The sequence below is a fragment of the Daphnia magna genome, linkage group LG7 (genome assembly GCF_020631705.1).
Source record: "Daphnia magna isolate NIES linkage group LG7, ASM2063170v1.1, whole genome shotgun sequence".
NCBI classification, from domain to species: domain Eukaryota; kingdom Metazoa; phylum Arthropoda; class Branchiopoda; order Diplostraca; family Daphniidae; genus Daphnia; species Daphnia magna.
Window position 1 is genome coordinate 1,184,740 of NC_059188.1, and position 12,840 is coordinate 1,197,579.

The 12,840-nt window shown below is 40.3% G+C and overlaps 2 protein-coding genes and 2 long non-coding RNA genes across 10 annotated transcripts; 1 reads left to right on the forward strand and 3 right to left on the reverse strand.

Annotated features, from left to right (window-relative positions):
- Positions 1-106: 106 nt before the first annotated feature.
- LOC123474156 lies at positions 107-2,304 on the reverse strand. The gene is made up of 3 exons (XR_006648803.1): positions 1,621-2,304; positions 1,362-1,550; positions 107-1,300 (listed from the first exon to the last, which is right to left on the reverse strand). It is a non-coding gene; the product is annotated as an uncharacterized LOC123474156 (long non-coding RNA).
- An 18-nt stretch (positions 2,305-2,322) lies between these two features.
- LOC123474154 lies at positions 2,323-3,320 on the reverse strand. The gene is made up of 3 exons (XR_006648802.1): positions 3,180-3,320; positions 2,922-3,110; positions 2,323-2,860 (listed from the first exon to the last, which is right to left on the reverse strand). It is a non-coding gene; the product is annotated as an uncharacterized LOC123474154 (long non-coding RNA).
- A 1,241-nt stretch (positions 3,321-4,561) lies between these two features.
- LOC116926806 (C-type lectin 37Da-like) lies at positions 4,562-5,513 on the reverse strand. Its single transcript, XM_045176073.1, has 5 exons — positions 5,356-5,513; positions 5,185-5,292; positions 5,034-5,107; positions 4,851-4,968; positions 4,562-4,794 (listed from the first exon to the last, which is right to left on the reverse strand). Exons 1-5 carry the CDS (start codon positions 5,414-5,416, stop codon positions 4,562-4,564), a joined length of 594 nt encoding a protein of 197 aa, XP_045032008.1. The 5' UTR covers positions 5,417-5,513.
- On the forward strand, positions 4,588-7,364 carry LOC116926762 (chondroitin sulfate synthase 1). Of its 7 annotated transcripts, none has more exons than XM_045176070.1 (7): positions 4,588-4,726; positions 4,858-4,964; positions 5,107-5,256; positions 5,317-5,397; positions 5,501-5,745; positions 5,811-5,927; positions 6,039-7,364. In XM_045176070.1, exon 7 carries the CDS (start codon positions 6,145-6,147, stop codon positions 7,201-7,203), a length of 1,059 nt encoding a protein of 352 aa, XP_045032005.1. In that variant the 5' UTR covers positions 4,588-4,726; positions 4,858-4,964; positions 5,107-5,256; positions 5,317-5,397; positions 5,501-5,745; positions 5,811-5,927; positions 6,039-6,144; the 3' UTR covers positions 7,204-7,364. The 7 variants fall into 7 exon arrangements, with proteins under 7 accessions (XP_045032005.1, XP_045032004.1, XP_032789588.2 ...); XM_045176069.1 differs by having other exon boundaries at positions 4,663-4,798; XM_032933697.2 differs by lacking the exon at positions 4,588-4,726 and having other exon boundaries at positions 4,792-4,964; positions 5,488-5,745.
- Positions 7,365-12,840: the final 5,476 nt, after the last annotated feature.

Below are 12,840 nucleotides of genomic sequence, written 5' to 3' on the forward strand. Positions count from 1 at the left end.
TCAGTCGACTCTACGCTAGCAACCTACGAGTGTATTTGACAACTGTAATGTATACATCGTATGTACACGTATGTACATAATTACATAGTGATGTTATCTTACACTTTTCTTCTTTCTTTTCGACAGTCACCAAACGGTGACGCTGAAAAGATCGATTTACTACGTGTAGTGATAGAAGAATGTTGGCAGTGCTCGTCTGCGTACTATAGAATTCCTGTTAATCCTTGGCGAGTGTAGTTTAGAAGGGAGGGACGAAGACCGTCAAAATGTCAATGCGGACATCGATCGTCTCCCTCAGCTCCGTCTGTCACACCCGAGAACTTGTATCACGTGCCTTACCGTAAAGCTGAAAACAGGAACTGGTTCACCTTGTTTCCTTTCGATCAACTGATGGAGAATTGGTTGAAGTTTACTTAACCGTAGTTAACTGGGCATTATCAATCGGTAGAAAGTCGACAACGTTTGCTAGTCGGATTGGCCGAACCTCAAAACATCTATATGCAAATGTATCGAAAATCTATTGGATCAACATCGACAACAGCACTATTCAAATCGTGGAAAAAAGCAGTCGTCAAAGTCTGTTTGGTCGATTTGCAGTACCGGCACGCACAACAACGCAGGGAGGAGGGATTCAAATCGTAACAACGAATAACAAGAGGGCGTCAACAAAATGTGCCGCCAATCCTTTTTTTCGTTCTTAGCAGTTTGATGGAACATTGATTGAATAATAGGCCTTGACGATCTTGTCCGATCAATAAAATGAAATCTCCTGTGTACCACTTGACACAAAGACTCGCAGACGATGAGTCCCCATTTAGTTCTTCATTCCCCAAGAGAATTTGTTTCTTTGAAATCAAATCACGTCTCGTCATGGAGGTCCCATTTCGGCTTTAGGGAACAAGTTCTCATTTTATCGGATCATGTTCAAATCGTCGATCGAGAATTTTTATACGTTAACAATTTCAGTATCGAGAAAACGTTTTAGGTTGTTTGTGATTCCTGTGCCAATCTGGACATTGATAAATAGGCAGCACCCTGCACCAGTTCTACATTTTCGCCCGGAAATATCTTGCAAACTTCAAAAGATGAAAATTGTCACCACAGCCCTCTCTGCCCAGCAGTCTATCGAACTGATCGATACTTTAGCCTGGCATTTTTTCTGGTTCCTCATCTGTTTGCTGCTCGTGATGTTCGTCGCCGACCTCTATCATGCCAGAAACGGAAATTTAAAATGAGTCCCAATAATCCAACACCAATTTCGCAATATTATTTCGGCATGATTTCATAACTCGAGCTCTCACTAAATACAGTTAAAACAATCAATTCTGACTTTGTTTGTTAATTTATTTCTTACATCATACCTTTTGGAATATCCTGATTACACCACTTAGTTTTCCGGTTATAAATTTCTAAAAAATTACGAGATAAATGGGTTTCATAAAATTGGAAACGTCGCCCCATTGCTTAGAACATCGTGTTGACTTGTTTCAGAGTGAAGTAAGTGAGGGCGGAGAAGGGGTGAGGTGAGTTTTGGACAGCCTCATGGCGGACTTGAACAAGAACAAATGTAATATAAGCTGAAAAATGGTAAGAAACCAAATGTGTTATGTTATTTGATACCAGTCAATTTCTTTCTTGACCTGCTTTCCCTAGTCAGTGTAAAAATCAATCCTTGTCTCGACACCCAACACGTTGGTGAAGTCGGCCATCTTTCCATCACTTTCCCCAATTAGTTTGAAAAAGTAGGCCTACTTTTTCATTGTTCCAGCATCCAGGGGGAAATGTTAATTATTTTTCTATTTACAGCTCATAATTGATGTTACCAAAACAAGGGATCATATCTTTACATTTGCAAACATTATTGAGCCATGTACAACGCATTAGTGATTTAAGCGAGTGAATCCGTCACACACAAGATGATGCAACATGCCATCCTTTACCTTGTGCTGGGTCCCTTTTCAATCTCACTCATCGATTTTCTGCAGGAGAAAGTTGTCGACGAAATTCAGAGATTCAAGTATAAACGGGAATCCTTTAATTTAGTTTTTTTTTTTAAATCTAATTAGTTTTGTTTTCTGTTGCGCTTTCACGGAACTTCTGTAATTGTTTGTCGTTTGCCGAGCTAGTCAACTAGAGCAAGCTGTGCCAACAGTACCAACTAGTACTTCGAACGGGAGATATCTCCACCCCAGCAACGGGCGTCTTTACCATTAGCCTGATCAGTAAATCACATCTGTGGTGGAGAAAAACGGATAAGCAATTTATTTTTTACAGGTACTAAAAGGTGAAAAATGCTGAAAGGCTCTCAAGACACGTGTTGTTGAGCATATTATCCTCACCCATGTGACGATGCAAAGGATGGCTGCGTTCCTTGATCTTTCCATTGAGAATAGTGAGAATTTGTTTCTTTGAAATCAAATCACGTCTCGTCATGGAGGTCCCATTTCGGCTTTAGGGAACAAGTTCTCATTTTATCGGATCATGTTCAAATCGTCGATCGAGAATTTTTATACGTTAACAATTTCAGTATCGAGAAAACGTTTTAGGTTGTTTGTGATTCCTGTGCCAATCTGGACATTGATAAATAGGCAGCACCCTGCACCAGTTCTAAATTTTCGCCCGGAAATATCTTGCAAACTTCAAAGATGAAAATTGTCACCACAGCCCTCTCTGCCCAGCAGTCTATCGAACTGATCGATACTTTAGCCTGGCATTTTTTCTGGTTCCTCATCTGTTTGCTGCTCGTGATGTTCGTCGCCGACCTCTATCATGCCAGAAACGGAAATTTAAAATGAGTCCCAATAATCCAACACCAATTTCGCAATATTATTTCGGCATGATTTCATAACTCGAGCTCTCACTAAATACAGTTAAAACAATCAATTCTGACTTTGTTTGTTAATTTATTTCTTACATCATACCTTTTGGAATATCCTGATTACACCACTTAGTTTTCCGGTTATAAATTTCTAAAAAATTACGAGATAAATGGGTTTCATAAAATTGGAAACGTCGCCCCATTGCTTAGAACATCGTGTTGACTTGTTTCAGAGTGAAGTAAGTGAGGGCGGAGAAGGGGTGAGGTGAGTTTTGGACAGCCTCATGGCGGACTTGAACAAGAACAAATGTAATATAAGCTGAAAAATGGTAAGAAACCAAATGTGTTAGTTATTTGATACCAGTCAATTTCTTTCTTGACCTGCTTTCCCTAGTCAGTGTAAAAATCAATCCTTGTCTCGACACCCAACACGTTGGTGAAGTCGGCCATCTTTCCATCACTTTCCCCAATTAGTTTTCTTTACCCAAAACTTAGCTTTTGTGGGTAAACTTTTCCATATTCGTGCATTACCTGTTTGATTGGCCTCGCTGTTTTCGAGAAAACAGAGGAAGAGCCCCCGTCTTTCTCAGATTTTATGAGCTTCGCAGTAATTAACAATGACTGTGGTGTCGACGGAATGCAAACAATGGCGCCCAAGTAACTGAGTACAATTGGAGCCAACTGAACGCTTCGTTCGTGCACTAGTGTCTTAGTGTTTTTTATGTGCTTCTCGTTCAGTAGTCGTTTGACCGTAAACATTCGAGACAGGCTAAAGGCTGACAGGATCGATGCAATAATCTACGTTCAAAGAACTTTTTCAGTCGATATCCGACTCTGCCTTTCGTGCTGTAGAAGTGAAATTTACTGAAAAGCTAATAGTAATTTCTTGAAAGCCATATGAAAGCTCAGACTATTGTTGTCTGTTGAGGATTCTGTCTCCAATTTAATTTCCTTGTGCTGGGGTCTGGTTTTCCATTTTCCAATTACCGTGATTTAAGGTTTTCTTTTTTAGGATGATTACGGATCACAAATACTCCCTGTTCTTCTACCTTTCCCTCCAATCTTGTTATTTTATTTTCCCATGCTTGTACTCGAACAATTACTAACCATACCTTTCATAGCTAACGACCGATACGCACTGGAATTCAATCTAAAATTCATTTTCTTCGTGAATGAAGGAATTGGTGAGATGGAAGCAAAACGAAACTTTCAGTTCACCGAAACTAGAACGGGTAACACTAATGTATTAATTTCCCGTCTAGTCTGTAGTATACAATACTGTTCCTAGAAAAGCCGACCATTTCGATTGCAATGCTTCTTTCCAGACAGTTGGCCGCTCAACCCAAATCAGATTACTCTGTGCGTGTGCTGACACTGCGATCGTTTTATCCGCCATGTCCAACGAGCGGAAGGGCACAGAGTTGGAAACTCTCGAGGAGTAACAATGGCCCAGGAAGCAATTTGTTATTCGGGCCAAATGCAACGTATCCAAATCTCTTCTGGCCGTTGCACAGCTGCCATATGTTTCGTCAGGTAATACTTTCTCTCTTTCCATGCAAAATTCATTTTCGTTGCGTCAATGGATGGCTATAACCTGTTTGTGTTCCTTTCGTAGGTGCCATTATATGAGTAGAAATTTTCGTAAATTACGAAATAAGCGTGTATTCGTTTGTGACGACGAGAAATTTTAAGTTAACAATGTTGAAACTATATCAATTGATGAATAAGAGAAATTTTCTGCATTTAATCTTGGCAAATGAATGGTAGGTGTGCTTCTTTGCATGACGCGGTGGCCCAGGTACCTTCTGGTGTAAGCGTGATGCGAACACACTGAGGGGTTCCATCACTGTTGGGCTCACCATAGACCCAGTTGGCGAAAGAGAAGACTGTCTGTTTAGATGCCCAGTAGTAAGTATCTAATGCTGGAACTTGTGTCCCTGACGTCCAGACACCTCCGGTTTTCTGAGCGACTTGGTCTACGTAAAACATGACAACATAAAATTCCAGCGAGAAAGTTAACAAAATATCTAACCTTCTAGGATAAAAGGCATTAAGAAACTTTCAATGTCTGCTTGCTCTTTTGCTGTTTCAATGCTGATTAGATCCTTGCGATTGGTTTTGCAGAATTCGAAAGCTTTCCGCCAAGGTAACTAAATTGATGCAAACACGTTATTTTAAAATCAGCGCGATTCAGTTGATTAACTGATAACATTACCTGCTGATTTACGTAGCATGTGCATTTATCTTTAATTTTGATGCATTTGTTATTTCCGATACTACCTTCACAGGCTACAAGAAAGAATCAAGTGGAAACTCATGAAACGTGCGTTGTTACGTCGGATAAACACAAAGCTTTTTCATTTTACCTGTTGGTGTCACTGCCTTCTCTCCTACGGCTGAATGTGAGTCTGCGTGGACTACACCTGATCCTTGCTGAGGTATTACATCTACAGCAAACTGCTGACTAACTTGTCCTAATAACATAATTTTTAAATTAGAAAATGGATTTCTGAAAAAATTAAAACTGAAGAACGTACCGTTGAACAAGAGGACACCAAAGATGCAGGCCACGATACTTGGTAAGTTGTATGCGTACATTTTTCTAAACTGTGGTGATCCGCAGACTTTGGGTGTCTCAGGCTGAATGTGAATTTAGTAAAGTTCGATAGCTTTATATACTAGGTTGGACTGAAACGTACGAAGCGGTCAGTGATCTCTTCGCCAGCCTCATTTTGACCCTAGAGTGATTGCGGATCAAAATGCTAAAAGGATAGGTCAGGAACTAATAAAAAAAAACGGACAAAATAAAAGGTGGCCTATACCTTGGGGATAGTCGATCTCAGGTCAACGATCCAGTTTGAAATTAAGTATCGTTTGCCTCCACCTTCCGGGTTCAGTGACTTTTGACTTCTAAGAGTAAAATTGAGGTAGGTCTTTGTTAGTATTGAGTAGTGGTCCAATATTATCTCAAGCTTTCAAAAAATTGAGCTAGGTTTTTAGGAAAACATCCGCTTGGCAAAAACCGGACATGAAAGGATATCGAGATTGAGGAGCGAAAACATCGTATACCTACAAATGAGATAAATACTTAATTGCTCTGTCAAGTAAGGTAAGCACAGATATTCCTAGATTATTCACATGTTAATATATAAATGAAATTGTTTACATATGAAAAATCAGCAATGAAATCTAAATCATTTATGAACTTTACTTGATAAAGAACATGAAGTTATCAGATTTCATCATCGATTCGAAGGATATTATTCAATTTTCGATTCATCGACGCTCCGTTAAACGAGGGCGTGGAGGATGTGATACGAGAAGTCATGGAAGGGATCAATGCCATCTCGAAAGAAAGAGGTCGTGTCATTGACTTCAAAGAGCTACTCTACGGATATTACCGAGTCAACCCGCGACTCGCCTTTGACTACATACTGGACTTGCTCTTGGTGTACAAGAAGTACCGAGGGCGAAAAATGATATTTCCCGTCCGGCGGCATGCGTACCTTCAACAGGCGTTTGGACCTTTGCAATTGCGTAGGAGCCCTCTAGTCGCTCACGAGTCTTCCAATAGGATACATTTTGTTCTACCACTCTCCGGCCGATTGGCTATTTTTCAGCGTTTTATGAACAATTTTCAACGCGTCTGCGTAGAACCTGACGAAAATGTTCGACTGGTCATTGTCCTGTACCCTACAATGGAAAACGAGGATCCATCTGATGAGATCAAGAGCATCGTACTGGCTTTTCAAAGGCGAATTCGTGGTCGCAAGCTTCAAGTGGAACTGATTGAGCGACAAGAAGCGTTCGCTCGTGCAGCTGCCTTGGAAACGGGCAAATCGAGCTGTCAACTCGAAGATGATTGTCTGTTGGCCTTTATTGACGTGGATATGGTTTTCACAGAGAAAACGTTGCACCACATCAGATCGCATACGATCCGTGGCCGCCAAGTGTACTTCCCCATTGTTTTCAGTCAGTTTGATCCGTCTTTCAGAGCCCCGCTGACCTATTCTGTTGACTCTGAAATCGCTGTTGACGTCTTCGAGATCGACGACGACCGGGGGTACTGGCGTTTCTACGGCTTTGGTATCGTTAGCGTCTATCGCAGTGACCTGGAGAGGGTGGGTGGCATGAACACGTCCATTCATGGATGGGGCCAAGAGGATGTCGATCTTTACGATCGAACCGTAGCCCACGCGGATTTGGCTGTTTTCCGGGCACCTGATCCCGCACTCGTCCACGTCTTCCACCCGATTGCCTGCGATGGTTCCAAATTGACGGACAAGCAGAAGAAGATGTGCATCGGTACACGTGCAGGAACTTATGCGAGTCAACAGCGGCTGGCCCGTTATTGGATTGACAATCACTCGTACGCAGGCGAATAAGAACGTCAAATGGTCAGTTTTTCTTCCTAACCCGGAACAGTTTTCTTGCCATTCCTTTAGTTTATTATGCGATGTGAAGAAATCGATAATGGATTTCACTACCGTGCTGTGCCTTTTTCGTATTCTAGTGCGGATCTAATCAATACATCGCCAAGAGTGAGCCTGTGCTTACCGTACTTGTCTTCGAATTTTGGTGGGCAACATGGCGATAGATGTGATAAGCAGTTCGAGTTAAAAGTGATAGTTTATTATTACGATTGCATTGTTGAAAGCATTTTATAAAGATTTTTTCCCGTCTCCGTTTCACTTTCCGTCTAAACAACGTGTTTAGATGTAACGTTAGATAACAAAAAATTCAATCGAGTTGTGCGTAAACGAAATGCGAGTTAAGAATTAAGAATTAACACTTAACCCAATATTGTCGTGTAAACTGCCAATCCATTTATTCGGAAAACAAGAAAAAAATGAAAGAGTTAATAGCAGGAATTTACAGGAACTAGCAATTCAGCAAATACATGGAACGGGTGGTGGCATGAACACGACTACTTCAGCATGAAGTGAACCAGAAGAATTTTCTTTCCGGCTTACAAATTGGCCCTTGTATACATTCATCTCAACGATCTCCATTAACAGTAATAACTGAATTAATTAATTTTTCCTTTCATTCAGTATATTAACATTTGATAATTATAGCAGATAACCCAATTTTCAAATGTCACGCTGACGGCTTCCTGGCTCCCGTCTGGATCGCCGTCTGTGATCTAGATTAGTTTTAGTCTGGCTTCTGGTACATTGAAGTCCTGACGCTTGAGACGATGCGCTTTGAACCATCTTCTGCTTTTTTTTCGCGAATATGAACAAACTTAAAGGTAAATTTGGATAATGCAAGGTAGTATTCCTTATTGTATATTCCTTCTCTAAACCAGAATTGTTTTAGCATAGCTTCCAAACACACTGACGTTCCCCGTGAAAATAAGTACGACTCAAGATGCTGCAGGAAGAGTTCGGCCTGATCGGTGGCATACCCATATTAAAAGGGTTTCCTCATGCGGGGCGGATCAGGTCCTAATACAAACGGATAGACCAATCACGTCTCTAAGTATGGACACAAAGTACCATAAAGAATTAAACATAAATTGAAACGACTACAGAACTAGTTAATGTTAGATAGGAAGAAATGCGCACTACCATGGCACACACATATTTTTATTGGTGAACTGATAATTTGCCAGTCCCAATCGATTGTCACCACCTAATTGCCATAGGCTCAGATGCGCCCTTGCGGAATGTACCGTAGTCTGCGAAGCAGGAAGATACAGCAGATAGGGCGACTAAAACCCTCAGCACTACTCAGTGGTTTCACATTAAAAAAGGTATGTAATCAGTGCAATCATTTAACATCAAATTAGAAAGAAATAACCAAGAACGTGCAAGAGTCGCACAAAATCCGGTCCAGAAATTCATGATTGAAGACAACTGTAGACAAAAAGAGATAACAATACGTTATTATCGGAAACGTCTTGATAATTAAGCGTATAACAACAATTGTTCTCCCGGAGTTTAACGGAGCCTGCGTGGTAATTGTTGATCATACGTTCCTTCAACTAAACACCCAAAGAATGAGACTGACAAGACTCTTGCCACACTTCTACGTAAGTCTAGTGTATGAAATACTTGTGTTAACACAGAATGACAAAATTTATTACACGCTTTTGTTTGCATAGGTTTCGAACAACAGTCTTACAAATCAGAGCTGTAATTGTAGTTACTGCAACTAAACACATAAAAAACAACCAAAGCGAACACCGACTTACCTGAAAATGCTGAGTCAGCATTACAGTTGCAGGGGAAGATCCATGCGTAACTGAATTGAAGAATCTGATATCGCCTTATATACACGCAGAGACACGTTCCACACCCTGGCTTTCCAGGAATTGAAGTCAGGGGTAGAGGAACCTAATTCTGAAGGTAAAATTTTGTATTTCCACGTGCGCTCGAGGATATGGTCATTTCCCCTCGTTTGACCCAATCTCTTGCAATGACCTAAAATAACCTTGGGCAATTCAATAATGAAGAAACAAACCCTCGTTTTGCATTTTCCACCTCAGTAGCTCATTCACCTGCACGGCATGCACTACCGTAGTTTTGTCGCTTTTAATCCGGGTCTAGTGATTCCTCCAACTTTCGCACATGGACTTAGTTTTCGATCCCAAGATGGATATAGTTCGCAATTTGTGGATACATCAATCCCGCACTTAAAAGAGCACTGCATCAGCACTGGGTTTTGCCTCTGCACTAATTTTGTTTAGTTGCCAACCGTATTCTATTGGGTAGTAAGATAAGTCTAGATAGAATTTAAAACGTACATTAAATTAAGGATAAGTAAGTCTAAGTTTAAGCTAAGTCTAAGGCTACTTTAAGTAAGGCGTATAAGCGTAATCCACCTCAATCCTTACTTTTGCACAACTCAAGCTCGACCATTTCTCTTCCCTGTTTAATGCATTCTTTACCCGTAATCGTCGCTCGTAAACTGTTTATGCAATGAATTCTATGTTTCGACCTCATCGCACAATTTTCAAATGCCCCGTCAATCGTAACAAATTCAGAATTACTAACTAACGATCCATTGTTAATAAAACTGTTTTTTTCAGGAATTTTTTTATTGTAATGTGATTGTGATTTGTGTACCTGGTGTATGTTAAAGTTAAGCTGAACCTTGTAGTTTCATCATAATTCAAAAGCCATCTTTTTTTGTTTCTTTCTCGTTTTTGTGCAATCAGGAAGGCAATCTTTTTGGGCCGAAGAGGACACTGGACATCGAGGATCGCCGCCGGAGCCACTAGATCGTCGCCTGGGGTAAAGTATATGTTTATAAAAATTCCTTGCCTAACTATTTTGTTGTTGTTGTATATCTAGGAGAGCCCTACCACCACCGAAGAGGACGATAGACATCGAGGATCACGCCGGAGCAACGAGGTCATCGCCCAGGATTTTAAGTTATATGTTTTAAAAATTAATTGTTTAATTATGTTTTGTTTTGTTTTTTTGTTTTTTTATGTATCTAGGGGAGCCCTAACATCACCGAAAAGGACGATGTACATCGAGGATCACCGCCGGAGCAACGAGATTTTCGGCCAGGGTTTGTCAGGTATGTGTTTTTAAAATCTAATTATGTTATTATTTTTAGTTTTATTATTATTATTATTTTTTTTTTTCGTGTATCTAGGAGGGCCCTACCACCACCGAAGAGGAAGTTTGACATCGAGGATCGCTGCCGCAGCAATTAGGTCATCGCCCGGTATTTGAAGGTATAGAATTTAAGGTTTTTAAAAATTATTAGTTTAATCATGCCTGTTGTCTTATCTAACCAGAAGGGGCTCACCACCACTGAAGAGGACGCTGAACATCGAGGATTGGCGCTGGAGCAACGAGATCGTCGCCACGGATTCGCCAAGTATATGTTTTTAAAATTTCATTATCTAACCATGTTTTCTTTTTTTATGTATCTAGAAGAGCCCGACCATCATTGAAGAGGACCACTGGGCGTCTAGGATCGTCGTTGGATCAACGAGGTTCGCCGTCCATCCCCGAAATTCACGCCCATTAGAACGACGGGAAAAAAAGATGGTACGGTTGAGTATTGTCAAATCGGCATTCGTTTACTTTATTTCATATTGTGATTTGTGTGTTTTACAAATGGGTCTCGAATTCCTTTGTTCCCACCGTATGGTCTTCAAGCACTAATGCTTATGGTGTCACCTTACACTGAGCACATAAATTCACTGCACCTTCACCCCACGGTTCTTTCCCTGTTTGGGTTATCCTTTATGAATTTAAGAAGTAGGGATGCTTGTTTTTAGGTAATGCAGCCTTGCTTGCATCGGTATCAAACTTAGTATTTGGTTGGTGCAGGTCTACGAACACTCATTTTCAAAAAAACTTTCAAAACAAATAGTAACAACAAATAAATTTATGCTATCTATGTCTACTGTTTTCTTATTGAATTTGGACTATGGTCTTGAACAATATAAGAATATTGTAAACAATTCGTCGGGTTACGTACCTCTATTCTTCTACTCGATAATAACTTGATGGGGGATTGGTAAGAGCCCGTAACACGTCCGAACCGTCCCATAAACAATAATGAACAACCCCGATCGAAGCGGGGCCGACGACCGACGGACCGAACCCTGCTCGTGCAGTTTTCATAGCCAATTGGATACTTTGCAACGCTGTGTCCCATATATGTCTCCTCGTCTCCTCAGTCCTCACTCTTGTCTGTGACAGACAAAAAGTTGTTAAGGTAAATAGGATTAGCGGTATATATCTGACAATTTCATGTTAACAAAGCTTTTTTGACATCCAATTCAGCTGCGATAATTTTGGAGTTGTGAAGAGTTGAAGCAAACACAAAGACATGGTAGAATCAGACACAACTGACGAGGGCTGTATCCTTAAAATAGAAATGGACTACAGTTCAACATGCGACGATGAGATACAAATTTGTAAAGCCTTGACCACAGAAGAGAAAATCAACTAAGTCCTAGAAATCCTCTTTGCTCTTCACTTGAAAAACAGACCAGAAATGTGAGCTGATTTTCTGTACCTTTTTGTATCTTACTTGATCATATGCTTTGCTTACAGGGAGCTGATACCATTTCCACAAGGTGCATCTTGGCAGCAATTGTGCAGATTTGTTTTAAAATCAAGCAGTGGAACCTTATTAGTGAAAATATCATTAGCTTCAACTAAAGGAGTGATCTGAAAGCTTCTGCCACAAAAATGGTTCAGCAAGGCTGTCAGTATATTGATCAGACACCTACCTAGGAAATCAAGCACAAGGTAATTTACACACTCAGGACTGGAACTGCATTCTAATGTGGACATGAATATGGTCTTTGGTTGCCATTGTTCTTTGTAACACTAAACATTTCGTTTTAGAACTCCATTGAAGTTGAATGAGCCCAATTTACACACATTCTTGTATGAAGGATGGAGAAAGAGGGTGAAGTCCCTGGAGTTGCAGGTATTTGCTAAGAACTTAAGGTCTATGGCAAAGCAAGAAGATGGTAGTTTAATTGTGCTAGATTTTCATATTAGTTGTGCTATCCTCATGGTCTAAAATCAAAGAACAGGTTGAGCTCATCTTGGAACAATCAAGATTTTTTCTTGCCAACAAGGACTTCATCCACACTCAGATTATGTTGAGGAGAGCAGTGTCCAATTTTTGGGAAAGAAGGATGTGCACCAAAATCAAAATTTTGTAGGCCTACTTTTTCATTGTTCCAACATCCAGGGGAAAATGTTAACCATTTTTCTATTTACAGCTATTGATTGATGTTACCAAAACAAGCGATCATATCTTTACATTTGCAAACATTATTGAGCCATGTACAACGCATTAGTGATTTAAGCGAGGGAATCCGTCACACACAAGATGATGCAACATGCCATCCTTTACCTTGTGCTGGGTTCCTTTTCAATCTCACTCACCGACTTTCTGCAGGAGAAAGTTGTCGACGAAATTCAGAGATTCAAGTATAAACGGGAATCCTTTAATTTAGTTTTTTTTTTTTATCTAATTAGTTTCGTTTTCTGTTGCGCTTTGACGGAAATTCTGTAATTGTTTGTCGTTTG